At 36.6% G+C, this 27,725-nt stretch overlaps 1 protein-coding gene across 3 annotated transcripts; it reads right to left on the reverse strand.

Moving 5' to 3' along the window:
• Nucleotides 1-920: 920 nt before the first annotated feature.
• Nucleotides 921-27,651, reverse strand: LOC108979156 (cleavage and polyadenylation specificity factor subunit 1-like). Of its 3 annotated transcripts, XM_018949753.2 has the most exons (26): nt 27,194-27,651; nt 26,623-26,769; nt 25,676-25,829; nt 24,037-24,172; nt 19,390-19,535; nt 19,115-19,210; nt 18,787-18,839; nt 17,457-17,588; nt 16,877-16,928; nt 16,620-16,739; nt 16,155-16,289; nt 14,984-15,112; nt 14,172-14,249; nt 13,334-13,456; nt 12,079-12,173; nt 7,342-7,532; nt 5,914-6,698; nt 5,211-5,291; nt 5,030-5,095; nt 4,855-4,932; nt 3,740-3,970; nt 3,442-3,573; nt 3,046-3,222; nt 2,296-2,481; nt 1,822-2,207; nt 921-1,431 (listed from the first exon to the last, which is right to left on the reverse strand). In XM_018949753.2, exons 1-26 carry the CDS (start codon nt 27,514-27,516, stop codon nt 1,317-1,319), a joined length of 4,347 nt encoding a protein of 1,448 aa, XP_018805298.1. In that variant the 5' UTR covers nt 27,517-27,651; the 3' UTR covers nt 921-1,316. The 3 variants fall into 3 exon arrangements, with proteins under 3 accessions (XP_018805298.1, XP_018805301.1, XP_018805302.1); XM_018949756.2 differs by lacking the exons at nt 24,037-24,172; nt 25,676-25,829; nt 26,623-26,769; nt 27,194-27,651 and adding an exon at nt 19,645-21,680; XM_018949757.2 differs by lacking the exons at nt 24,037-24,172; nt 25,676-25,829; nt 26,623-26,769; nt 27,194-27,651 and adding an exon at nt 19,616-21,680.
• Nucleotides 27,652-27,725: the final 74 nt, after the last annotated feature.

Raw genomic sequence — 27,725 nt, forward strand, 5'->3', positions numbered from 1 at the left:
GTAAAAGCTAGGACGAACTTGGTTTGTTTGAGATTTGGAATTTGCAATTTATTATGAATTAACTACAATTTACTTTCACATTCTACACCTATAACTTTTTCATACAGTGTTAAGGTATTTTTCATATAGTGTGGGGTGTGAGATGATGAATAGTAATTGATAAGAAGAATTTTTTTTGAAATTTACGGTGGTGATCATGACAAAGATTAGAAGAATGTGACACGCTAAGAACTCAAGCTTTACATAGCCATTTAAATTGAAGTTGAATTATGCGACTTTTGACTTTGCATTGGATTCATGCAGTACTTGGGGACATGAAATAATTCATCCCTACTAAAAAATGGTAGACATAAAAGGGCAAAGTAATAATTATGGGCTTTCTTTTTGTTTTTTAATGATCTTCTTTTGGGAGGGTAGATAAATAGACGTCACCGTTAACTCAGGCAGTATATTAATTAGTTAACAATTTACTTGTTAATTTATTCATACAGAACCAAATGTTATAAGCCAGAAACTCTAGCACAACTACCATGGTAGCTTTTCTCTATTTGAATTAAGAAAATAGTTTATTTAAAGTATATAGCTCAGAATATTTCATTATTATTTATTATTTTATTATTACTTTTTACATACTTTTTACTATAATTCAATATTCTATCATTATTTTTTTTTATTACATTTTCATTACTATTCAATAAATACTTGAGAATACCTCACTACCCAAACGCAACCGAGACTTGACAAGAGTTTATAATATGCATCCATCAGCCTGGTAAAGTCAGCTAAGAGAAAAAAAAACGGTAATAGATTTTTTTTTTTTTTTTATAAGTGTAAATAGCAACATAAATTAGAAAGAGACCAAACGTGAAAATAGAAAATAAAAACTGGCTATCAAATCCATCAAGTGGGAGCAAAGATCGTGAAATGAAGTTTCAGACTAATGTACAACAATAAAGCAACAACTATCTTTTGCTTCTTTCACGCTTCTCCCTCTACAATGGTACATAACATATATTTAATGTACAGCATGTTTGATAATTTGATGATTCTCATTACATAAAAGAAATGCCCATTCATTGATTGGAGCACCTCTTCAATAGTGCATCACATTTGACCTGCAACAAAGAAGCAACAGCCTTTTCGGCTTCCTTCTGCCCACCTTTTTCTGTTGTTAGCTCATACAGATGATGGCTGATTCAACTGAGTCTTAAAACGCAACATCTTCGGCAGATTGCTCGATTCAGGCAGCCCATGCATTCAGCACCTCTCTATTGTGCTTTCCTCAACTCCTGTGACCTGCTATAGATTGGCTGAAATCACAAGAAGCTCGTTCCTAAAGAGAGGTCAGTCAAATTTGAGAGAATATGTGAACGAGTTGTTCCAATCTGATTGGCGATTTCAAGCTGTTCCTCCAATGGAAGCATCTCGTAACTGGCAAAAAAGAAAATATCACAAAGTTGCTAGGGCTTTCAATACAGTATCTGGATAACAAAACAGTATACTTTTATTTTTTTTTAATAAGTAATAAGGTATTTATTTATATACTTTTATTTTTTTTTAATAAGTAATAAGGTATTTATTTATCAAAAGGGTTAAGAGGATCTACAAAGAGAGCATGTGGGAGATTTGCAGAAATACAAACAAGGTTATAAGATTACGAATATATATTGCCATTTCACAAGACTTCTGATGTCTTCTGAAATTGAGAAGAGACTCAGATTTTCAGCGCCACTCAAGGGAAGATCTGAGCATGATCCTCATAACCAACATCAGATGATCCCACTCAAGACATCAAAACATTTAGCGGAAGATGAAACTTACTTGCATAGCAGCTCACAATCAACTATGCTGTCAGGGCCAGATCGATGGGCCTTTCCATTTGTGCGGAACTGGCGGAAAGATCTTGGATTTAGGCCAGCAACATGGGGAACAGCATCAACAAGCTTTCTTTGTAATGACTGCAGTCTACGAAATGTGAGTTCATCAAGAGGTGCAATGCAACCAATGCTGCCGTCCAAGGTACCAAACAACAAAGCAAATCGATTGATTTTATCAGAGCCTGGAGCTGCACCACTCCGGTCCGATGAAGTGGAAAGCATCTGCAACCTCAAGAACTTAGTCACATGGGCACCAACATGAAACTCAGCCCTCGAAAGAAGCTTCTGTCCCTTCCAACTCTCGGACATCTTTGGCGCATAATAAAATATCTGTTTCGGCACAAAATATTCAAACTGAGTCGATACTTTCAAACTAGCCGAGTATAAGCAAAAATGTAGACATCATGAAGGTGCTAACCTGAATGTTCTTTTGATCATCTGAAACTATGAGGCTGAGGGTACTTCCATCAATTAAAAACTCTGTTGCAAAACAATCAAGGGAGCCAAAATCCTTTGCTAATAAGCTAAGTTGAGATCCCTGCTCCTTCCAGCTAAGAAAGTAAATGCTTTTGTGAACGTCCCCAAGGAGGATAAAATTCTTGACCTGCAACAAGATTATAGCACAGAGAGAAAGAATAAGCTAAGTTGAGATCCCTGCTCCTTCCAGCTAAGAAAGTAAATGCTTTTGTGAACGTCACCAAGGAGGATAAAGAAATAACATATTAACGAGAACTTATATTGCTCGGGAAGAGAGCTGCAATAACCTAAGTTAAGATTCAGGGGGTGGGGGGCTTGTGTTCCCTTAACCGTTGATCTAATACACTTCATTCTCTTTTATTCTGATATATCTAGGTGGTTCTCTTTTGTACTTCCTATCTATGGTGATGATGCCTCTTTTTTGGGATCTTCATCTCAACGAATGTTTTAAGTTTAGGAATATGTATATGTATTTTTATTTGGTTCTTTTTTTCCTTGGGCACCATCAGATTTCTCTCTTCTTTTTTTTTCTTGTTTTCTTCTCACCAAAAGGTAATTCTCAAACATATGGGGAATATCTAAATAATACCAGTCTCGTACCATATCACCAACTCAAGCCATTAAAAATACTAAAATCAAGGATTGATATCCATGTACGATATGGATGTTGAGAAAAAAAAAGAACCCGTACGATATTTAAGCTCACGACGTATAATGGAGGAGCATCGAAAAATGCAATGCCATTCAACTCAGTACCAGTCCAGTTGTGTAAAATTATTTTAGGACCAGAAGCTATCAACAAATGGCCTTGAAGAGAGGCTAAAGCAGATATAGCACCCTTCAATTCCTTTGAGTAAACCTCTGAAACCTGAAAAGAAATGATGAAATTAACAAATAAGATATTTTTTGGAAGGTAATATTAACACGATACAATAGCAGGAATACAATAAAGGCCAAATGAAATGAAAGCTTAACACAGGTTGGATAATCTGGGGTAAAAATTGTAACATCACATAGAATTGAAGTCAATCAAATTCCAAAGAATATAGTCAACCAATCAAAGGTCTATAGCATCCAAACAAAATACCAAATTTTGGGGATTATCGGTGTTTTTTCCAACAGCAAATAAAAGCACACGTCCTCTTGCAGCAACATCTTCCCCTTGCACATAAGCAGTCCCAATAGCCAAAAGTGTTTCATTCTCTTTGGTAATGGTATTCTGCAATGAGGAGCTGAGTAAGTAAAAATCATACTCTAGGCCAAAAGAAAAGAGAAACGATTAAGGAGACACCAGTTAGTTTTTTCTAAATTCATATAATATCCTATCCACATCTTTCCCCCCAAAAAAAGGCAAAAAAATTCAGATGAAAAAGCAACAAACTAACCAACAATGTAACCACTCGCACAGTTAGAGCATTTTCAGAACTCTGCATTGGAATTGTAGCCATAGTTTGCCAAGGGCCACCAGACTTTTCTGGTTCCAAAATGCGGACCTCATATTCATCTACTGTATAAGTCCGATGCTGCTCATCGGAACCCAAATTATGATTTTCAACCTGATGGCCAACTTCTTGATCAACCAGAGATGAAAGAACTTGATTCAATGGCTTATGAACCTGATCAAATTAAATAGAAATTGCATAGATGCTTCAAGTAAGCTCCAGAAAAACAAACTCTTACAATTATATTAAGCAAAATATGCTCTGGAAATAATAAATCAACGCAATTGAATAAAGCTTCATAACAATGAACATAAGATTCTAGTTAGCCATGACTTTAAGAGGAAGACAGATCTAGCACACTATTATCCAGATGTCTCAGATAAACAAACTTCTCTACCTTTTTTTTGACAAGTAAAATTTTATTGATATAAAAGGCATCACCTAAGTAAGTACACGGGTAACAAACTTCTTTATCTTTCCAGTATGCATTATAAAAAATAAAATAAAAAACAGAAGACAAACTCAGCATCTAAATGGAACCTAAGAAACTCAAAAGACGTCAGATTTGACAGATGAGTACAATTACTTGGTAAATAAAATGAAAGAATAAGAAAGTAAAGGAAATGCTACTGTCTGTGGATCTCTAGATGCAATATATTCGGCGTGTCTGACATGATGCTTCTCTTCTCCCTTTTTCTTTCCAGTAAGTAATAGAATACATTTTTGTTTACTGATCATAAAAAAAGTAATATAACGCATTACCATTGGCAAACCAACAGAAGAAATCAAGAACACCACCTATCAATTTCTTAATCAAGCCATGAGCTGTGAGGGCAAAATAACTTTTCAGCAACTCATGGTATGAATAGGCAACAAAACACTTTATGGTGACAGCCAAGCTGATGGATCACGGGGGAAAAAGGACATGCTAATTGATAATGGAATACCAGAATCTAAAAAATTTAATCAAAGAATTTTTATGATAAGTATCACATAAAGAAATATAAAAGATAATCATGCACACACAGACACATATGAAAGGTGTAAAATGTACTCACAGGAACTGAAACTATAAGGGGGTATAAATTCTTCTCAGCAAAGTAGGTGACTTGATGTGGGGTGCCTTTCAGTGGAATCTAACCAAAAGATGAAAATTGTCAATTGCAAAATTATTGATGTTAATAAATGTGGCTTTGTATATGACAAATAAAATGAAAGAAAACATAAGCACACTTTTTGTACTGGCCAATAGTTGTCATAGCTTGATACAGATGGCAGTTGGCAAATTTTCAAAATGCCCTATAAAGATGAAACACAAACATAAAACATAAGAATGTGTCGAGCTGATTTTCAAAGAAGAAAGAAAAGGAAATAGAAAAATAATCTACAGCAGGGACCCATATTGTTCCCAAACCTGTGATGTAACATATATGAGCCCATGATTGCAATTAACATTGTGGAGAACAGTGAAGGCAACAATACATCCGTCGCATAGCTGCCAAAGAAAAAGTGGAGCTTAATAAAAGTAGCACAATAAACAACATACAAAATTTGCGAAACCAAAAATGAGAGATCCATTTTCTTTTAGGTCTGAAATCTAGGCAATGACCAAGGAGACATATACAAGCTACTTTTTTCGCGGTGTATAATCTTATAACAAAAATTAGACAAAATAGACTCAGAAAACATCAACTGCTAACAACTTTCTTTTCATATGTAATAAATGCTGAAAATTCTTAAATGCATTCTGTAATAAGGAGAGAGTACCATGTCATACTGCTTTCTACTTCTGAAATTCAGGTTTCATATTTGAAGTGATCAAAGTTTAACCCAAAGGCAAATAACAAACTTAAAATTGATGATTTCTATTGATATCAAAAAAATCTATAGACTTGCCCTAATCCTGATCTTGAAGTACCAAAGAATATCCAAAGGAGAACTTTTCAGATGGACCACATTGTGGACCATCTGAAAACTTCTGGATGCTTCTAATTAACAAGTCCAAACACTGAGTAGATAAAAACAAGGTCAAATACTGACCAACTATGATGAGTATAATACTTTAAGCTGGCCTCAACTATTCCCTCTCTAAGGATAAATAGAGCCAGATATCTGACCTGTGGATGAACTCGAAGCCGCTCCCTGAATACCATAAACCATGCTGGTCTTGATCCAGAAAGGAACAAGCCTTGGTGGCCACCAATATTCTTGAAAATGGTAATTCTTTGGCATGGCGACCCACTTGGTGTCTCCTCCCTTGCATACGTGTCCAAGGGGACACGGACAAATCTCAAATTTCTAAGTCTAGAAGCACTGATGCTACTTAAACCACCAGAATTCTGTACAGAAGCTGAATCTTCAACTCTAGAGTTACTCTCAGCACCTTCATATAAATATGCGTGGTAGCAAAGAATTGTTCCATCACTCAATATCCCAAAAAGGAAAGGGCGGCTATGCTGTCCTGCCCATCTCTGCATGGCCAACTCAACAACCTTCATGTTCTGTGTACTTTCTTTCCTGCCTTGGCCAGTAACTTCTTCGGAACTTCTCTTCGTCACTTCAATATCTTTGGCTGGTTCTGGCATAAATGCATCAACAAGGAGGGGATTCCCAGACATGAACTTTTCCGCAGAAAAAACACAATTGAAGTTAGGCACATCTAATATTTCGAGTGCACCACTTTCATAACAAACAACACAATATATATCACCCTGATCATGTGGTGCACCATCGGCACCATCAATTGCCTCACTTATTCCTGTAGAAAGCCATGCATCAGTACTTGTCTTCCGGAGCCATGGCTCAGGTCCTTTATCATGATACAGCGTACAGGCAGATACGAATTTCTTTGAGGTCTCAAAAGAAGATGGAGTGTACATGGAAACAGTGCAAGTTAAAGGATCTGCACGTACAGAAAAAAAAAAAATAGGTTAGCAGCAAAAGGAATGGGAAAAATATTGCACATGTATATCATCATGAGTAAAGTAGCACCTCCTTGAAGGCCATAGCATGCTTTAGCACATTATATTTCATCGACTGATTCCTACAGATACATACATCAAACTCTGCTATAGTAGACATCATGTCACGGTTACCATAATCATAATTATAAAACTTAGCTCATTGAGATGTTCAACTTTCCTACAGATAAGTCTGATACAGACATCTGATGATATAGATAATTCTCTATATACCAATATAGTCCCCCTAGCAAAGCCAGAACAGAAAGAAAAGAGTATGTTAAACAAAAGGTAGACCCATATCCTAAATTAATCAGGAATTTTAGCTGAGTTAGCTTGACCCAAAACATTCAGTTATTACTTTGATCTACATGAACCCATAATGAATAAAATCGTATCAATAAGCAAATAAAATAATATGACAATTTGAGAAAAAACATTGTCAAACATAACGCAAATGCCATGATAAATACTTTTAATAAATGACTTCATATGTTTCGCTACAAAGATTGAGCTAAACAAAGAATCATTAACATTTAGAAGTATTCATAACTACTGTTACTGAAGAGACATGACAAAGCATACCTCCAACAAGCAGCCGAATGCTTCCATCAGTCATTCTCAGTAACACATATGGATCAGCGATAGAGACAGACAATACAGTGGAACTCTCAGAACCAGATTCAGAGTTTGGTACTCCAACATTTAGATCTTGAGTCATAAAAGAACCATCTAAAATTCGAGCACCACGTTCAAAGACCTGGACAACTCGACGCCTGAAAGAGGAAAGTACTAGATAATTCAGATTTCTCTCTATATCAATCTTCACCTAAGATCATTTCCCTTACTGAAACAGGAAAACAATGCATAATATAATTACTACAGCAGACTACTGATGGAGCCGATAATAATGCATTAAGTTGATGTCAGTAAATTAAGAAAAAAAAGTCAAGCCCCTTGGCACTGGAGATTGATAGAGCAAAGGCTGGCTTGGCATGCCAAGGTTTCATTAACAATAACATCTCATATGCAAAGGCTTGACTGTATGCCATGAATAATATGTAAAGCTGATGGCTTTGTTACTTCAGCACTACAATCTACAATGGTCAGATGAATGGTTCCCACTTCTTGCCAATCTTTGTTTCTTTCCAAATTTCAGATTTTAGACCATTGTACCACCCAAATTTCATTTTTTAATAGTTTCTCTTCCTCTAAATAACTTGTCTTAAATTCCAGATTTGACAGATGGCCAATACTAAATTAAGTCCCAAACTTTAATAATCACAAAAGAGGTAATAAGTTTTATTGTATTCAGCATTATGTTGGCTAACTTGGCCAAGCCAACTCCTAATTTTTTCCACCTTTTTATATAGATCCCATCAAATATCACACGAACAAATTCCTCATACAAAGGACCATGGATACTGCACAGGTTCTCGCTAGTTTAATCATACAACAGAAAAATTATAAGGCCAATAGACAATAATGTGGCATATTGTAGGAAACCTATATATCTTAAGACCATTTTTAAGCCATGACACAATAAGGGGCAATTCAAAAATAATAATTTAAAAATCATGATGGGAGAATAGATTGAAGATTGAAATACAGTATAAATTGGAGATAACTGAACAATCATAAAAATAGAAGGAACTCATTTTTTTTTATAAGTAAAATGGAATTTTATTGAACAAATGTAATAGGTGAAACCCATGTACACAGGAAGTATACAAACGAAACACCTAGTTACATTCTATAAAGCAGAAGAAAAAGAAAACAGAAAATCATTAGCAGAAGCTCCATCAAGTCCTATAGCAGAAAACCATTGTAATAAAGTAAATACAAAGAATCTCCAGATTTCCTCCAAGGTGCACTCCTTATCGTTGAAGCATCGTTCGTTCCTTTTCCACCAAATACACCACATGAGGCACAAAGGAACCATCTTCCACACCGCAACCACTTGTTTAGAACTACGAAGCCACATCCAACACGCAAGCAAATCCACTACTGTCCTTGGCATCATCCAAACCAGATCAACTCTACTAAAAACTCCATCCCATAATGCCTTAGCCACCTCACAGTCCAAAAGTAAATGATCCACTGATTCCCCATGCTTCTTAAACATAAAACACCATTCCATAATCACAAAACCCCTCTTTCCCAAATTATCAATCGTCAAAATATTTCCAAGTGAAGCTGTCCAAATGAAGAATGCAATTTTGGAAGGCACATGAGACTTCCAAATGCACTTCCAAGGAAAAAAATCACACTGTTGAACAGTCATTGCCTTATAATACAACCGAACCGAGAATTTTTTGCAGCCCGAATGCTTCCATATCATTTTATCCCTCTCATCACCCCCAACTCACAGGGAATAAAGGAAGCAGAATAAATCAGACACCTCAACAAGTTCCCAATACTGAACAGCTCTGTAAAACCAACATCCCACTGCAAAATTCCATTCGAAATTACTGACAGATCAGGCAACAGATGCAAGCCGATTAGATGCTATATGAAACAAAGCAGGGAACACACTACAAAGAGCCTTATCACCACACCAAGTATCAAGCCAAAATCGGACCCTTGTACCCTCACCAACAACAAAAAAAGTTCTCCCATCCCTTTCTAATAAATTTCCAAAGACTCACTCCATTGGTCCCCCTAACCTCCTTAGAACACCCCCCCCCCCCAATTCACACCCATATTTCCAATCTAAAACCTCCCTCCATAACGACACCCCTTCCACTTAATACCTACACAATCATTTTCCCAACAAAGCCTTGTTAAAACTACTCAAATTCTGAATCCCCAAACCTCCATGAAATAGGAGAGCAAACTTTTTTCCAACCAACAAGATGAATCTTCGTCTCCTCACCCATACCACTCCACAAAAATGTACGAAATAATTTCTCAATCCGTTTTCCCACCTCTATTGGCAATGGAAATAAAAAAAGATAGTAAGTTGGAAGATCATAAATGGTACTTTTAATGAGAGTGATTCTACCCCCTTTTGTTAAATAAAGCCGCTTCCAACCCACCAACATTTTCTCAATCTTCTCCACAACCCCATCCCAAATAGACTTCGCCTTGAAAGACGCCCCCAATGGAAGACCAAGGTACTTCAAAGGTAAAGCAGCAACTTTACATCCCGACAACTCCTCCAAGCAATTAATGCTCCGCACCTCCCCCACAGGAGCCATCTCCAAATTACTCAAATTTACCTTCAAACCTAATACAACTTCAAAACATAATAAAATAGCCCTTAAGGCTTGAATCTATCCACAATCAGGATCACAAAAAATTATAGTGTCATCTACAAAAAAAGGTGAGAAATAGTAATAAAACCATTCTGGACATCTCCAACCTTAAACCTAGAAAGAAATTCCCCCAAACCCCACCCCACCCCACCCCACCCCAAGCAGCCTCCACCATTCGGCTCAAAGCTGTTGGGGAAAACACAAAACAGCGGAATAAATAAAAGTGGAAATAAAAGAGCACAAACACTCACACAATGACACCAAGAATTTAACGTGGTTTGGCAACTGCCTACATCCATAGAAAAGAGCTTCACTAATAATAGTGGAACGTAGAAAAAAATTACAGATGAGAGGAGGATCAAACTCCACTCAACTCAACTCTCTTATTTTTCTCTCAGAACTCTCCTGGCTCTCTCTCTATTTTCTTTCTTTTTTAATACACAACTGATGCATAAATGAGGCTCTCGCTAGGAGCCTCATTATATAGGACAATCACACTGGCATGAGCCTATGTGAATGCAAGGCAATGATAGCGGATATCAACGTGCTTGGTGCGGGAATGGTACATTGAATTCTTGCTCAAGTCTAGAGCACTTTGATTGTCACAATATACCTTGTAGTCTTCTTGACTAACCCCAGTTCTTGGAGAAAACACTTCATCCACAACATCTCTTTTCCAGCTTCTGCTGCGGCAATGTGCTCTGCCTTTGTTGTAGATAAAGCAATACACTTCTGCAATTTAGACTGCCAAGAGACAGTTCCTCCTGCAAAGGTGAAGAGAAATCCTTAAGTGGATTTCCTACCATCCAGATCTCTTGCCATATATGAATTTGTGTAGCCTTCCAAAACTGGTTCAGCTTCCCCAAAACACAAGCACATCTTCGATGTACCTTTCAGATACTTGATAATCCACTTGACTGCTTCTCAATGATCATTTCCTAGATTTGAAAGGAATCTGCTCACCATGCCTACAGCATGAGCAATATCTGGTCTGATACAAACCATTGCATACATCAGGCTACCTAATACTAAAGAGTAGGGGACTGATTTCATTTCTTCAATCTCTTTCTTTGAAGAAGGACACGAGCTTTTGCTCAATCATGGGGTAGGATGGCGTGCCCAACCCTACTTTTGGGTCAATACAAATTCTCTACAGCCACGCACGACCCTTTGCTAATGAAATCCCCATCCCACAAAACCTATTAAAGCATGAAACGTCTACCCATCTTGGGCACGGAGAAGCTCCCCCCGCAGCATGAATCATCCTTTCTCTTTGCAACTATCCACTGCCCTCAAGTGTGACTCCAGCCCCACCATTGCAACCCCTTCCCAACTCTGCCCCCCATGGCGTCATTACACCTAGCCATCCAAAACACCCCTCCAGCACTGCAAAACTTCACTCTGCCCTTTTTAACCTTCCTGTCACCATGATTTTCTTTTTCTTCCTTGAGAAGTTAGGTGATTCACTATACCCTTGGATGAATGTGTGGTGATGTATGCAAATAATTTTCATGCCAACCCAACACCCAAAAAGGTTTTCGACATCATCTTTCAAGTCTCCACCAAACAATACGAAACATGTGGTTCTCCACAATAATATTTTCAACTAAAATGCGACTACTAACAAATCAAAAGAAGGTACATCCTGAAATTCACCTCTTGCACCTACTTGCAAATTATTAACCAAGTGACTAAACCAATTAATAAGCGCAAAAATTTAATAAAATTAACTAACTTATCAAATATAATTACTACGCCCAAACACCACTACAATTACAAGAAACACACTAAAAATGCATGACACTTTTGTGCATTTTATAATATGTAGATGTATGCAGGTGCACGAGCACACAAATATATAAACAGACTTGAACCTCAAACCAGGAAGATATGAACAGGCTAGGCAAACTGATCAAATTCCAAGGGAAAGAGCAACCTAAAATAATTTTTGGTGGTTCAAGTAACGATCTTACTTGAAAAGAAACACCTAAAACAATTTTTTTAAGGTGATTCAAGGAACGAACTTAGTTGAACAGAACCACCAAAAACAAATTACAACACTTACCTTCCAAATAAATTCCCTGCAGCAAGTGTTCTCCCTTGCACAAAGTAGTCAACACTTTCAGTAACTTCAGTCAGAAGATCAGCCGTTTCAAGTACCTATGCATCGAATATTGCAGCATCATCAACAGCGAAACAAATCGTGACTTGGACAAACTTAACACAGTGCTTAACACACAAAATCACCACCCATTCCCCATAAAAAAGCATATACACACATTGCGAGGGAAAAGTGGTAAAACTGAGTATACACAACACAAGTGGGTCCAAGAAAGACTTCCACCCTCCCTCCCCCGCTGAAAAAAAAAGGGAAAAACACTTTAAGAGGGTTTTCCCATCATCCCATAACAGTTAGGCTTGTAAGAATAATTGTTCAATATGGTATCTAACCATAGGGTCTCTAGTTAACTCTTTGTGACATCCATTAAGGTAGACTCTTCTGTCCTATACACAGTTCAATATTGTATGTGCATAGACAAACATATGTAAATGCGTGTAGGCATATTTGCCTAATGTTTACAAGTAATGCAAATTTTATCATAAGAACAGTGGGATGTAACCCAAGTACATGGGAAGTATACAAAAGGATATACCCGACTAACGAAGAGAAGAAGTAAGCATATTTACTATATCAATTTATTGATGGTTCCCAAAATGATGAGACAGAAAATCAGTCATTCATATGATTAAATGCTTTCACATGCATTTAAAGATATAATACAGCATACACATGAGAGTTCATTTTTTTTTTTTTTTATAGGTAATCAAGAAGTTTTATTCATAGAAGTAGGCAAAGCCCAAGTACACAGGGAGTATACATGAGAACCACCTAATTAGAGTTTACAATCAAAAGGAGAAAGTCATGGCAATTTAACCCATTACACATGAGACTTTGCCAAGGTTTTTGTGAAAAAGAAACCTCAAAGAACCCACTTCACAACCACAATACAAAACTCATCTCAACAAATTTTTATCCAAACAGCTTCTCACTTTTCCTAACCACTTTCACAAAATCCAATTCAAAACACGTCTCAATTTGTTTTTCAAGAATTCTAAAAAAATCTCAATTTTTTCACAAAACCGAACATGCCCTGGAACTCTTTTATTCTCAAATACCAAGTATTTATGCCTTTGGAAAGAGGGAATTTATTTGGAAATAACAAAAAAATAAAGTAAGACATTTAGTTGGGAAACACGACAAATATATTTTGCAAAAACAGTTCAACTTCTGTTTAGGATGAAAAGGTAACCGGGTTTACCATTGTACGAGCCTCAAGACTTATTATCAGATAGGCATGATACTCATTATCGTCAGTGGCCAGTTGACCACGAGCGTTCTTGTGGTAGACAGTCCAAATTCCTGTGCAACCAGGTAGTTCAACCTGCATACAGGTATTGGGCATGTATCACTAGGTATGGACGTAAAAATGACTACCACAGCTTTTAAGCACATTAAAAATTGACATTTAATATAAGAAAATCTATAGGTGTCTTATGCTTATAAAAGTTAAACATTTTTTAGTAAATAAAGGAATTGTACCAAATTAGGATAGGATCAACTTGTTAACCACAAAAGTAAATTGAGTACTTGTAAAACAAGGTTAAAATATCTTATTAAAGAGAGTGCAGCAAGATTAAAGGTAGCTTTAAGTAAGTTTTGTTTGATTTACTGATGACAGACAACTATTGAAATCAAAATATGAAGTTAACTCATATGGGATCAATGACAACGTGACATCATCAAAAAGGTGCTTAATGCACCAACATCCTGGAAAAGGACACAGCTATATATAATAATCAAGGGATCCTTCCAAAAATGGGCCTACATCATTAATTTACTAAGTCTATGCTGAGTATTATACATTTACAAGGCCTGCTATATTAATGGCTGAGAGAGCTCATAATACATCAAATAATGTACACTTCACATTATCACATTGCAAAATAATAATATTACTCAAATCACTTTATTCTATCGATTTAGCTGGATTATGTTTTAAGGTACACTGATTCGAAGTCGTCTCATAGGGCTCCATAGGAATCATCAATAACAGAGGCAAGTAACACATCCTATCGAAAGTCAGAGAAAAGACAAACCTCAGTAATCATTTCTGGGCGAATCGACTGCCGAAGAACACATAGTGCACCATTCTTTCCATGACCAGAACAACATACCTGAGAAACACTCAAGCAATAAGATCAGGATGGTGCAAGTTTTATCCTTTTCCTATTCTTGTTTTTCTCATTAAGAATTCTACACAGACCTAACCCAACGCCACACTACCCATTACCACTTGAGCTGAAGCCTAACTGGATAAGGAGTTTAGCAAAACATGACAAAGTTGAAGCCTGAAGGCATGATTCTGCTTTTAATTTATATTTTTTAGGTAAAATAAAATTTTATTGAATAATACTGATTTATATTTTAATGAGCTTAATTCTTTCTGTAAGGCAGTGTACCACATAGGAGAGGTTTAAATTCAGAGATGAGTTGAGATGGGTTGAGATGATTTGTGAATAGTAGAATAAAAGTTGAATTATTTATTATATTTTGTATGGGAATTTGGGAAAGTTGTTTTGGGATTTGAAAAAATTGAATTGTTTATTATATTTTGTGTAGAAATTTGAAAAAGTTGAAATGATGAGATGAGTTAAGATGGGTTTTGAATCCAAACCTCTCCATAATCATGCAGAAGGGAACAAGTTGTACACCAAGTTACTAAACTAACCAGTTCATAGTTACTTTGTTTGGAAACTCCAGTTGCATTTGATTTATATTTTTTAGGTAAAATAAAATTTTATTGAATAATACTGATTTATATTTTAATGAGCTTAATGCTTTCTGTAAGGAAGTGTACCACATAATCATGCAGAAGGGAACAAGTTGTACACCAAGTTACCAAACTAACCAGTTCATAGTTACTTTGTTTGGAAACTCCAGTTGCATTTGCATCTGCATTTATCCTTAAACCATAAGAGAAGTCCTTCAAAGGACCAACATTAATCAATGAATCCCTCACAGCAAATGAGAAGGTTTTCTGCACAAAAGGACAGCAATATTTTATGTGTGTATATATATATAAATTCTATTATAGATAGAACATCGTAAGAATTAGAAACAATACCGTACATATGGATCACAAGTATGGCAGCCTGGTTAACAATGTAAAACAAAGACTCCAAGAAATAATTGTAATTGAATTATCAAAAGAAGACAGTTGCAAACAATGACTAGCAATTTGTCTAGCACAACAAGACAAACAAACTAGAATACATCAATTATTATTCACCGAATTTCTAAAATTACTTGAAAGTAGCTTAGACAATGTTTGTTTAAAAAATAAAAACATTACACCGTCAATCCAAACATCTTTTAAGCACCTAACAATTTTTCCTCTAAAAAAACCTATCGAATCATTTGCCTTGGTTTCCATGACAAAAACAAACACAAAATCCAACATGACTTTCATAAAAACCCAAAAAATCTTATTGGTGGATCCCACTACTTGTACAAATCCCAATAAATTTTTTTTGATTGGTAAACTACAAATCCCAATAAATATCTCAAAAACTTCTAAACATATTTTCTACAGGCCCAACCACTTCTACAAATGTCAAAACAAAATATCTCAAAATATCCCTCTAAGGATTTTAAAAGTTTTCAGGAAAATATTCAATCCAAACAAGGCCATGTCTATAACATAAACAGAGAACAGTAAATAGAAGTTCTACAACATTCGGATGGTGGCACAGAGTCAGATAGGTATACAAGGAAGTCAAAAGCACACATACATTACTTTATGGATCTGAATGATTGGGAAAAGTAGCACATTTTTCAAAGGTTCTAATTTGAAAGGGTAGGCAAATTATTTAGGAGGTTCCCATGTAGAGATGACCAGATCCTTTGATTGCAATATTCAGCCACCAGTTTTTAGATGCTTAAATAACCATGGAAGTGGGTCTTAAATTTGATGTTTTAGATAACCTTTCCAAACAACAAAGGGATTTGGCTCCCTCTTTGTGTTTTCATAAAAATTCTTCAAATGTAAAAAATTGCACGTTGACATAACGATAGACAACCTGTGTTGAATCTGCATTATTTGGAGCAGAGCCATACAAGGAAATCTCATCACCGCTAACCATATCTTGCAAAGCGTCCGAAGATGATCTTCGCAATCGCTTTACTGGAGGGGCATCACCTTCGATATCTCCAACCTGTAAAGATCATGTTTAAAAAGAAAACTACAATGAAAGCTATTGTACATCAGCACCCAGAAAGACAAAAACAAATCACAAAAAAAAAAAAAAAAGATAACATAGAACTTATTTGAAATTTTCAACGAACCATGACATCTGAAGTTAAAAAGAAAAATACAATGAAAGATATTGTACATCAGCACCCAAAGTATCAGCGTTCACTGGAGATAGGTTAAGACACAAAATTTAGCTAGCACAATCAGATTACGGTGGTCAAAAAATAAAACATCATTAGGTTGAACCTTCTTGCAAAGAGGTAGAAAAGTGAAGTTGATTTCCAATACAAACCTCTTCCTTTTGACCAGATGACAGTATCGCAGAACCCAATCCACAAGTAAATTGCACAAGCAAACTATCTCCCAACCGGCTGCCCAGAAAAAAAAAGGAGTTCCCAATTGTTGTAATCCCCTGTAAAAAAAATTGGTAGATATCCCCAAAACAACAATAATTAAACAGTGAAATTTAGAAAAAACAGAAACAAAATGCTAGATAGTTTAATGCTACTAAGCAATTAGCCTGAAAAGGTCTTAAAATATATAACCAACCGATGTAAGCACCGAAGCTTTAGATTTTGAAAGATCAAGTCTGTACACAACCCTGTGATTCAAAACAGAAACTTACTTCAGAATTATAGGCATAACACCATGTAATCCAAGAAGAAATTATTAATTGGCAGTCCATCTAGTTCACATGGGGAGGAAACTCTGGTTTTATACACATTATTTCAGAGCTGCAATTGCACTTATAACAGCATTAGTCATTTTATTTTTTATAATAAACAACCTAACCTAACAAGAGTGTCAAACACAAATATTATGGGCTGCAGACTAGATCGCATCATGGAAATTTGAGATTCTTTCACTTCAAGGGAAATCAATGCTTCACTTTTCAAGCAGCATATACTAAAATGATACAGATGACTGAAAACAAATTGCAATGATGATAACATGTCCCCTTGATGCAAACTGAAAAAGCTCTCAAAGAAATCAGATGCCGTACCACTTATCAAGACAGAATCTTACACAAGAGAAACAATGTGCTACCACTTGCATCAGGCCAATTGCAAAAGGCCAAAAAAAAAAACAGAAGAAAAAGGAGAGGAACAGAGAGAACGTGATGACCTACCGGCCATCATAAACCAGGGTCAGTAAAAGCAGTTCCCCAGTTTTTGTTGACACCAAGGCCACATCAGTCAATAACCAAGTTGCATTGGCAACATCAAGCTCTACACTAAAACTTGATCTCGGCATCTCCTGACTGAAATAAAATACAAAGAACTTCAAACATGAGAAAAATTCTTGCATCCAACTCAACTACGGGGGATTAAAATCAATGCCTTTTTTACAAGTAATTGCATGCATTTAAATAATCGCCACACAAAGGAAAATACATTTTGCACCCCAAAACTACCATCAGAAAAGCCCATTCACCTAGCAAGAGGTTATGTAATAAAAGACCAGCTAGAGATAATTAGTTAGAATCTATCCTAGCGTGCTCTAAACCTACAGTCAACTAGCTACTTGACTCAGTTGTCTCCTGAGAGAAGCATGTTTTTGGAAATGTACACCCTCAGGATCTAACCATTAAGATCAATAAAAAAACAGTACATGTGGTATAATCTTGACATTCAAATAGCGATTGATGATGCAAATTTCCAAAATGTGGTAGTTTGGGGTGCAAATCGATGGTTTTTGTAGGTTTGAGCACAAGATGAAAAGGCAGTGAAAGTCCGGGGATGCAAATTTTAGTTTCCTCTAGATATTCTAAGCGCACTTTTGGAGGGTCATATGAGAATTTTATGTTTTGTTTTGAAGTTTAAAATATTATGCTTTAATATTATTATTGTTTTGGGATTTGAAAAAGGTGTATTGAGATTTGAAAAAGCTGAATTGTTTATTATATTTTGTACGAGAATTTGAAAAATGTATAATGATAAGATGAGATAAGAATTTTGTGTGTTATCTTGTGCCCCAAACCTGCCATAAGTCTAGGACAAAGAAGAGAGAAGATTCAAAGAAAAGGAAAAATATAATTTATTTCAAAAGGAGAAAATAAATAGATAGATCAAATTTGCTACCAAACATATTCTGCATGTCTCTTAACAAGAGTATACAACACAAAGTATACAACTATCAATATGAACAACTATTATATACTTCCTACGAACTAGGACTGCTCCCTACATGCTTTTTAATATAATTGTACTACTTAAGAAAATAAAAACTCTCATTAGTAGAGGGGATGGAGAAGTAGGAAGAACAAACCGAAACCAACCATATATGAAACAGATAAATTATTCGACCACAACAAACCATTTAAGCATTAGGTCACATATTTCATATAGTTTCAATTTATACAGGAAACTTAAGACATACAAATATTAATGAAACAACAGAAAGACAGTTTCATTTTAAGGAAGTAGGTGGGATTGGGGGAGAGAAAAGAGAAAAGTCACCTGCTGTCAACAGGAACCGCATAATTGTTCAAAGCCAACGCACATGAGGCTGACTGCACAAAAAGGAGACTGATAAATTATTTTACTATTATATGAACGTTTTTATAAGTGAAATATGGATTTTTTAAAGTAATTGATAAGTAATATATGAAGTTATGGATATCAAAGAACTCATAAAACTCTATTAAAACCTTTTCTATCAATACACTCTATTAAAACCTACAAAAGAAATTAGTAGCAATAACAGTGATAATCTCAATGGCAATAGCACAGGTGATGATGGGGATCTCAACGCAGCTGGAAATTAGTTACTTCAGTGAAACAATACCTGACTATGATAGTGAATAGAATTTGCACCAATCACAAGAACACCACCAATAGGAGAAGGGACTGCAAGTAGCTTGTATGCATCATGAGGGAGATTCTAAAAGAAGAGAAAAGGTAAAAAAATAAACATAAGATTAGCTTCCAAATACTTAAAAATGCAGTAATCAGGGTATATATATTTTTATTCAGTTTTCAGCCTTGTCTGAGTGCTACAAATTCATGTCATAAACCATTATATTTGGACCAAAGACCATTGACTACCAAGCAAAAACTTACAACGGCTGACCATATAAGGGGATGCTGCTTCATAGATGTGCTGATACTGAGTGCAGAAATCATGCAAGTATGGTGCTTCCAAGACACACGCCCAGCCCAAGTCGGCTCCCGCTCATGAAGTATGACCATCACAGGCTCAATATAACCTATAAAGTATGTCATACCAAGTTTAGAAATGCATCAAGCTCATTTGAAGTCATTTAAAGGCAGCCAAAATCACTATTACATATCTGATATGACCACAGCGTTCTTTACCACTGCAAGCAAGATTCAGCTGTAAGTTTGGTGATGTATTTGCTGGAGAGAGGAAACCCTACAGAGAGAGAAAACCTGCCACCACCCTTCACCCACCCTAGACCGGCGAGTGACACCTCACAACCAGCACAGACAAGGCCAACGTGCCCCGACGACTTCGCTAAGGGCTGTCCGGCATAGGTCCTAGCTCCGGCGACGTGGATTTTTGCAAGATTCTCTCTGTCTTTCTCGGAGGCGACATTGACCATCGAACTTGTGCCTCCACCACCGCCACTGCCACAGACAAGATTGATGGACTTCCGCAACTCCTTTGAGGGCCCTCTGACGTCGATCCCCCTTCGATAATCGGGATTTTGATTTGCATTTTCGTCGGCACAGATCTGGTGTTTCTGATCTACGTTTTATTTTTGTATAATCCTTGAGATGACGAAGCAAGATTATCCTAGGAGATGATCTTGTGACTTGGGATCAGACGATTACGACACGCGACATGGATTCATCTCTGATGGAAGGTGAGCAGTGGCTGAAGGTGGAACCAAAAACTTTCATTTTTAAGAAAAAAAATGAGGAAATAGCTTTCGCATCTCTGAGTGTAGTAAAAGGATGGCTAAGTTCATGTGTCTAGGTGGGACGGTAGCTTCGTGGGTGGCTAAGGGGATAGAGGATTGTTTAAAACTCAATTGTCATGAAGGATTCTTCATGGAGCTAAGGACGGGTAATGGAGTTCTCATCATTCAACACCATATTAACACAAGGGGCAGCTTTCTGCAACTCTCAGAATTCCATAATGGAAGTAGGAAAGGTTAGTTGGTGATTTTGGAAGGCGAAAATGGCATGATGGAAAGGTTTTCTGCAGTCCATTCGAAGCGTTAATGGGTCAAAAGCCGTTATTCTGAAGCATGCAAACATAGGGGAGTTTGTTGATGGAAAGACAGTAGGAAGGCCTTCCTCGGTCAAAGGTGCCTTATACACTTCGGTGTTGAGGTCACTGGTGGGTAGTATAGCCGAGAATAGCTCCACGGCGAAAGGAAAGGGTAAGACACTTGTAGGAGACAAAGGCTATCAAGTAACGTTGGAGAAGTGGAGGGGGTCTTAAGGGTCATTGGACACCAACATCACTGTTCACACCGATGTCACTCAGGACATCGGTAGCTTGTCGTCTAACTGCCCTCAGTCACCAATTGCAAATAGGGTTGGTACTTTTTTCCAGGGTTCACTTTCAGTTGAAGATGGGGGTACTTCCAGGGTCTTGAGTACTTTGGAAGAAACTGACAAGCCTCTTTTAGAAGATAAAAATAGGGTAACAAAAGGTAGTGCTTTCCCTACCTATTACATGCTTCCTGAGGGAGCAGTAGGGTCTGACAAAGAGGCACAAAAGGATCTTCAGGGGGTGGAGCACATACAAGCAATGTCCTCGTCGATGGAGGGAAGGAACCTTTAATAGTGACAACAACAATGGACAGCAACCATATAGCTGTTGAGGAGGTTTGGGATTCGAATGCAAGATATGGCGGAAAGGAAATTATGGGTTTGTTATTGGTGCCTTGTGAGGAAGAATGTCTAGAGTCAGGAGTGCAGTTAGGTACTATGTCTGGAGATAATGTTGTTCCCCTGGTTTCTCTCTCTCCGATAAACAATATAGCGCGTTCGCCATCGGATTGGGTTCTGCATAAGGTTAACGAGATTCAACATATCGTGGGGCTCTCACAGGGAGGAAGTGAAGACCAATTTAAAGCACCACTCACTACGTTTGAGGCGAGCCACTCGCTTGAAACCAAATCAAGTTTTAAGAAAAGCAGGGAGCTAAAGCGTATTTCTTGGGCAATCAACTACGATGCTAAAGGTGGTAGCTCAAGTTGAGGAAAGATTAAAGGTAGGGCATCGTGAAGACGTTCTCGTAGAGGGAGTTTCAGGCGGAGTATTAGTCTTACAGGAAACAAGGAGTTGAGGTTTGGGAGGTGTGTTTTATTCCAATTTGTGCTTGGTGTATTTTGGGTAGTTTTTCACGGGCTTTTTGGGTCTTTAGGAGCTCTCTAGTATGGGTTAGGTGTTTTCTTATATATGTCTAGTGTACTTGGTTACTCCTATCAATATATATAATATTTTTACTTATAAAAAAAAAATGACCACAACTTTTCATATAAAAATGTAAACTGCACGAGTCAAGAACGTTATCCAACAAACTGATGAAAATCATGAATAAAAGAAATTAAATGTATAGAAAATTTTTTTTTTTTATTGGAACCAAGTTTCCGGTAACAGCGTCCTAACTAATCTAGGGGGTGCACAGGCCCTTGGCAATGAGTTTTCTGCAAGTGCACCTTAGGTAACTCAAGGGGAAAATCTCCCAATACGATGACCCTTAGATATTATTTGCACTCAAGGGGATTTGAACCTTTAGACCTAGGGAGAGCATACCCCCAAGCCCAAGGCTTTTACCACTTGAGCCAACCCTTAGGGGTTACATGTATAGGAAATATTGCAAGCAATCAATTAATGATAATATCTAACAGAGATTGATTTCTTTTTTATAAGTTAATCCTTTTTTCTTTTTGGAGAAGTGATAAGTAAGTTAAATCTTTATTAACGATCAAAGGGAATGTTGTCCAAGTAAATAGGGTGTATACATAAGATCACCTGACCTAACAAAAATAATAAAGAGCAAAACTCCTCGAGACTAGAAACAGAAAAAAAAAAAAAACACCAAAATAAGCCAACATCCAATGTAAAGGGTATAAAAAAATAAAGCTTTAAGTTCCTCCACCATCGTTTTGCCATCCTCAAAACTTCCAAACAAACAAGAAACTCACACTTTTGCCACTTGATGCAATTTAGAAAGCCGTAGATTCTAGACTATAATTGGATTGCTAAATTCCAAACAAACAAGCAGTCAAGAACTTGCTCAGAGATACAGTACTGCTACATTGTTTTTTTGATTGGCAAACAAAATTTTCTTGATCATAAAATAGACAAAGGCCCGAGTATACGGCACATATACAAGAGCATCACCTATGCATGCTAAATTGTGACATGTTGGTATGCAGGACCCACATTTTAAGGATTATATTTCATGTCAAGAAAAAATGTAACATGTACGATCAATTCCACATACACCATAAACCATGTCTGGCTATAATATAAGATATTTTTTCTCCTTCAGATGATAGGTACAAGGGGTTCAACAGTCCCAAGACACTTAAACACTCCATCAATCCTCTGCTATGTGCAATGTTCTCTTCAGAATCAGACCTCTCTATAAATGTGCAGTCAAATAAAACAAAATCAATCACCTTTTTTATACCCAGGCCATTAACTCTAATTTTCCCCTCAATTTCACTCCAAGTGGCACAAGAAAATGGCATTCCTGTTTACCATCACAGATGATTCAGTACAATGTGTTTCAGTTATTATTCTCCTAGTCCGGTATCTTTAACCCAAAATTTTATTGATAGGTAAGATAAATTATATAAAAACAAATGAAATAGGCATTGCCCAAGTACACCAGGCATAAACAAAATAAGACACAACCTAAGCCTACATTAATTTAATGTGTTTCAGGTTCCTAGAATATATTTAGGTGTTTTCTTTTGTATACTTCCTGTGTACATGGGCATCACCTATTTCATTCGTATTAATAAAGTTTCTTTTACTCATCAGGAAAAAGAAATATAGCTTTTTGACCCCCATAGGTACCAACACAGCCAATGACAACTTTTGCCAATTTCAAGATCTGTCTAAGTCACCTATGATTAGACAACCTGCTATGATTATGGATTGGCATACACACTTGCCAAAAAAATAAGGGATTGGCATGCACCCATCCGCATGTATCTAGGAGAACCACATGCAGCATCAGATGTCATTGAATAACACCAATTTGCATAAGATCACTTGTATCAAAACACTTTATTGAACGTGTTTTTTTTTTTTTTTTTTTTTGCGTTAAATAAATCTTATACTCCTGTCATGATAATCGATCAAGTTAAATTTCCCAGATGCAACCTATAAGATTGCCCCATAGCAAGTAGAGGGAGGCATTTTTTATAGATTTACAAGGAATAGAGGATAAACAACAATAATAATAACGATCATAATAATAGTCAGGATTATTAATGTGCATGACAATATACTAATAACATTGAATTGAATGACCAATTTAGCTAAACTAACCAATTAAAAAACAAGAACATTTTTTGATAAGAAAGTAAGGTGGCCAATGAAATTTCTACCAAGCAAATCTAAAAAATACTAATAACATTGAATTGAATGACCAATTTAGCTAAATTAACCAATTAAAAAACAAGAACATTTTTTGATAAGAAAGTAAGGTGGCCACTGAAATTTCTACCAGGCAAATCTAAAACAAAAGCATAGTTGCTCAGTAACACTTACCATGTACAAATATGAAGTCCTTAACATGCTTCATGTCTAAATCTCGTAAATTAATTAGGAAGGATGACTCAACTCGAGCAGAAACAGCAACCCCAGAACCAAAAGCGTCATCATCCCCAACCAAACCAGACCCATCCTGAGAATTTAAATATATCCAAACTTTAGAGAAGTTAAAGCTAGGATAAAATTTGAAAGTGCTTTCCAGAAAAACCATTTTCTTATTTAACAATGTCCATTTTAGATAATCCATCAAAAGGTCAAATGTTATATGTCATTATAGAGGATGTTAGGTTTTTGAATATTTATTGTCTGTCTTAACATTTACATTTTCAAGTAAGAAATCCATTAAAAGGCACCATAGGAGAACAGCCCTTGTCATCCTTACCTTAATTTTACCCAAGTTGTCAATATCAATACAGGGTGCCAACATAAATCAGATTCTATTAGAAGTTACAACACAATCAACAAAGCTGATGACTTATGTTATATCTCAATTCCCTATATCTTGCAAGATTACCTTGCAGTCTTCATAAAAATGTGATATATATATATACATACATATGAAAACAGAAGTTTACTATGTTTCTCTAATCTAGTGCATTTAAAATGCTCAAACAAAAATCACCTTTACTAAGTCGGAACGGTAAGGTACAATCCACTAACCAGAATAGAAGATACCTCAGCCTACTTGGGTGAAACATCTCAAACATTAATGGACCTACAGTCTCAATCGTACAAGCAGAGTATGTGTCATTCTCATGGCTAAGTAATCAGCAGAAAAAGTGATGCACCGCACAGCTACCAATATATCTGGATATTGACAAACTACCATTGCAAATATGCAGACCACAATAATATGCAGAAAACAAAGTGATCTTCTGGACTACGAGTCTCAAGGATCCAATATACCTAAACTTCAGTAGTTATGCCCAGTATCCATAGGATTTTGAAATCCAACCCCACCCAAAACCCAACCCCCTTCCCCAACAAATATATAGATTATGGGAATCCATAGAACTGAAAATGTAACTAATCATTATGGATCTCTCGTATACCAAGTATCACACAAATTGTTCAAAATAATAAACAAAACTCCTGAAGAGATGTGAAAGATAACATTTGTGCCCAGCATAAAGTCTGGCTGTTCCATGGGCCTAATTTCTATACAATGTGAGGACAGAAAAAAGGCAAATAATACGGCATAAGACACAGAAGATCACATTGACACAATGACAATCCAAATAATCTTTTCATCTATAAACCTAATAATATTTTTTAGTTTTATTACATTGTTTGAGTCTGTACGCATGGCTCATCCTCCAGACCAGTACTAGAGGGTCCCATGATACCATGACCAAGTCCAGCACTTGGACCTATGACACTTAAAATCACAAGCTAATGTCCTGTGTACTTGGGCTATGCCTAGTTCTCATTAATAAAATTCTTATATCCTGATCCAAAAACAAATCACAAGCTAATGGTCAGAGCATTTGCTAACTCAATAAGCTTCTCTTCACAAATTTCTTAAACAAAAAATGCAGAAATCAAAATTAATCTATAAATGTAATAAACCAACAAAAAATGATATAAGGATATGACTAAAATTTTTAAGTTACACAGTATAGGAGACAAAAGAGACCTGAGCAGCCTTAAGTATTATCATTTGCAAATCATAAACAAGAACACCGCCACACCTCCCCTGAGGATCAACCTTTACCAACGGGCCTCTAGCAAATGATTCTCTACCTCTTTTCAAATGAAGCCACTCTGGACCCTCAAAGCAGTGCATAGAGCTGAAAGCAGGATCAACATACATTACTTGGTAATTGCTTATTAAAAAAATTGAGTGAGAGAGAGCTGGTATGTGTCCAGCAAAGTAAAACTGACTTTAACTATACATATTAACACTCCAAAGTGTGCCCACATGCACACACACATGATTTATTTAAAGAATGAATCACTAATGTGCAGAAAACCTTTGTTCTTTGACTACAAAAGCATGATGTTCAATTGCGGGTAAGATAATGGACAGAAACTGTTAAGAGTGTCCAAACAAATTCTGGAGAGAATTTTATTTGAGTACGTGTAAACAAAACTAATGACACAAAATTAAGAAGATCAACATTTACAAGAAACTTTAAAAAGTTTTGGGTGGATAAATTAGTTCTAAAAAAATCCAATAGGTCACATCCAGCAAAAAAATTGAGGCATCTATTAACAGATTTGCTACATCATCTAGTGCCCTTGTTCAATGGTAGAACTTGCCCCATATAGCAACAAAATTTTAGTTATATATCCAAAAAAATGCAAATAACTGAATCAAAGCATAGCCCCAAAGGAACAAAATAAGGAAATAGAGATTTTTTCCTTTTTCTTTTTGATAGGTGAAGGCACATGGGATATTATATAAAAAAGACAACATTCAGATGCTCCCACTACTATGCATGTTTGCCTCATTCGTCACAGATATTACTCAATGACAATAGAAATGTTATTTTGTACATAAATTTTCTAATCTAACATAATCCTTTACAGAGAATAATTAACTAAAAGCACTTTGCTTATTTTCGTCAACATCCTTCCCACCTCGTACGAAGTCCATGGATTGAATCATCAAACTCCAGAACAGAAATTTTTGCATCTTGAAAGGTTAAAATAATAGAATCTCTCATCCTAGAACCATCACCAACTCCAAGGGGCAATACTGCCATTGATTCCACATTACCATGCAACCTGTAACAAAGCCCAAACTGAGATACAAAAATATTTAGATTGCAAGTAGGCATCGTACTTATAAAGAAGAGAAGAGAAAGGACAATTAAAATGTACAAGTAATGATATTCATCTACTTGATGAAGCCTACTAAAAATGGATGCTAAATGAGGGTGCATGTTACAGTGCAATGTAGTCAAATTGGATTATCGATTATTCATCTCATACTGTTCAATTGAGATAGCGTGTAAACTAAATGGCTACATGTAATAATGCAAGCTTTTAGTGTTTTAAGCCAACACATATCAAAATCAAACAAAATTGGCCATCTCTCGGAGTAAGTCTTATCACCCGAACAAAGTCAAAACTGCTCAAAAAAATAATAGAACAGAGCTACATTGCCCTCTAAATAAACAATTGCTTGGAGTTTAGATATAAAGGAAACCTATAATGGGAAACCAACTCGAGCGAGGACCCGGAGATTCCATCCATGACGCCACCGCGCTTGGTTTCCGAGGAAGACCTGGACTCTCTGCTGCCCTCTTCTTGTACTCTAACGACGTACAGCTCGAGGATATTAGCAGCAGTGACGACGAGGTTGGGGACCGGACCGATGCCGCGGCGGTGGGTCCAGTCGGACTCAAGGTCATCGGTCTGGATCGGAGGGATTCGGGGGACGAAATCAGCGCGGGAATGGGTGATGAACCCCGAAGCGCAGTTATCGATCCCGGTCGGCCACTGCATCATCTTGTATGCCGCGAAGCTCATCTTCGTCTACACTAGAGGGAGGGAAACGACGACGTAGAGGAAGTAGGAGGTGAATGGGGTATTAGGGTTTCTTTTTTTTCGAAATGGGTGAACGCGTGAGAGCTCTAACGCCTTAAACCCTTGTATAGTGTGATTGGCGGGAGGATAAATTCTTTCTTTTTTTTATCCCCTTGGAGAGTTGGGGCCGAGGGGATGGACCCGTGTTTAAT

This window comes from Juglans regia, chromosome 10, assembly GCF_001411555.2.
Source record: "Juglans regia cultivar Chandler chromosome 10, Walnut 2.0, whole genome shotgun sequence".
NCBI classification, from domain to species: Eukaryota; Viridiplantae; Streptophyta; class Magnoliopsida; order Fagales; family Juglandaceae; genus Juglans; species Juglans regia.

Excerpts from the sequence above, each read along its gene's own strand:
- LOC108979156 (XM_018949753.2), bottom strand. The coding sequence starts at position 27,516 with ATGAGCTTCGCGGCATACAAGATGATGCAGTGGCCGACCGGGATCGAT. Across the intron at positions 19,536-24,036 it reads GGACTTCATATTTGTACATG|GTTATATTGAGCCTGTGATG; the intron begins GTAAGTGTTACT and ends CATACTTTATAG. Across the intron at positions 7,533-12,078 it reads GCAGGGAATTTATTTGGAAG|GCGTCGAGTTGTCCAGGTCT; the intron begins GTAAGTGTTGTA and ends TTCCTCTTTCAG.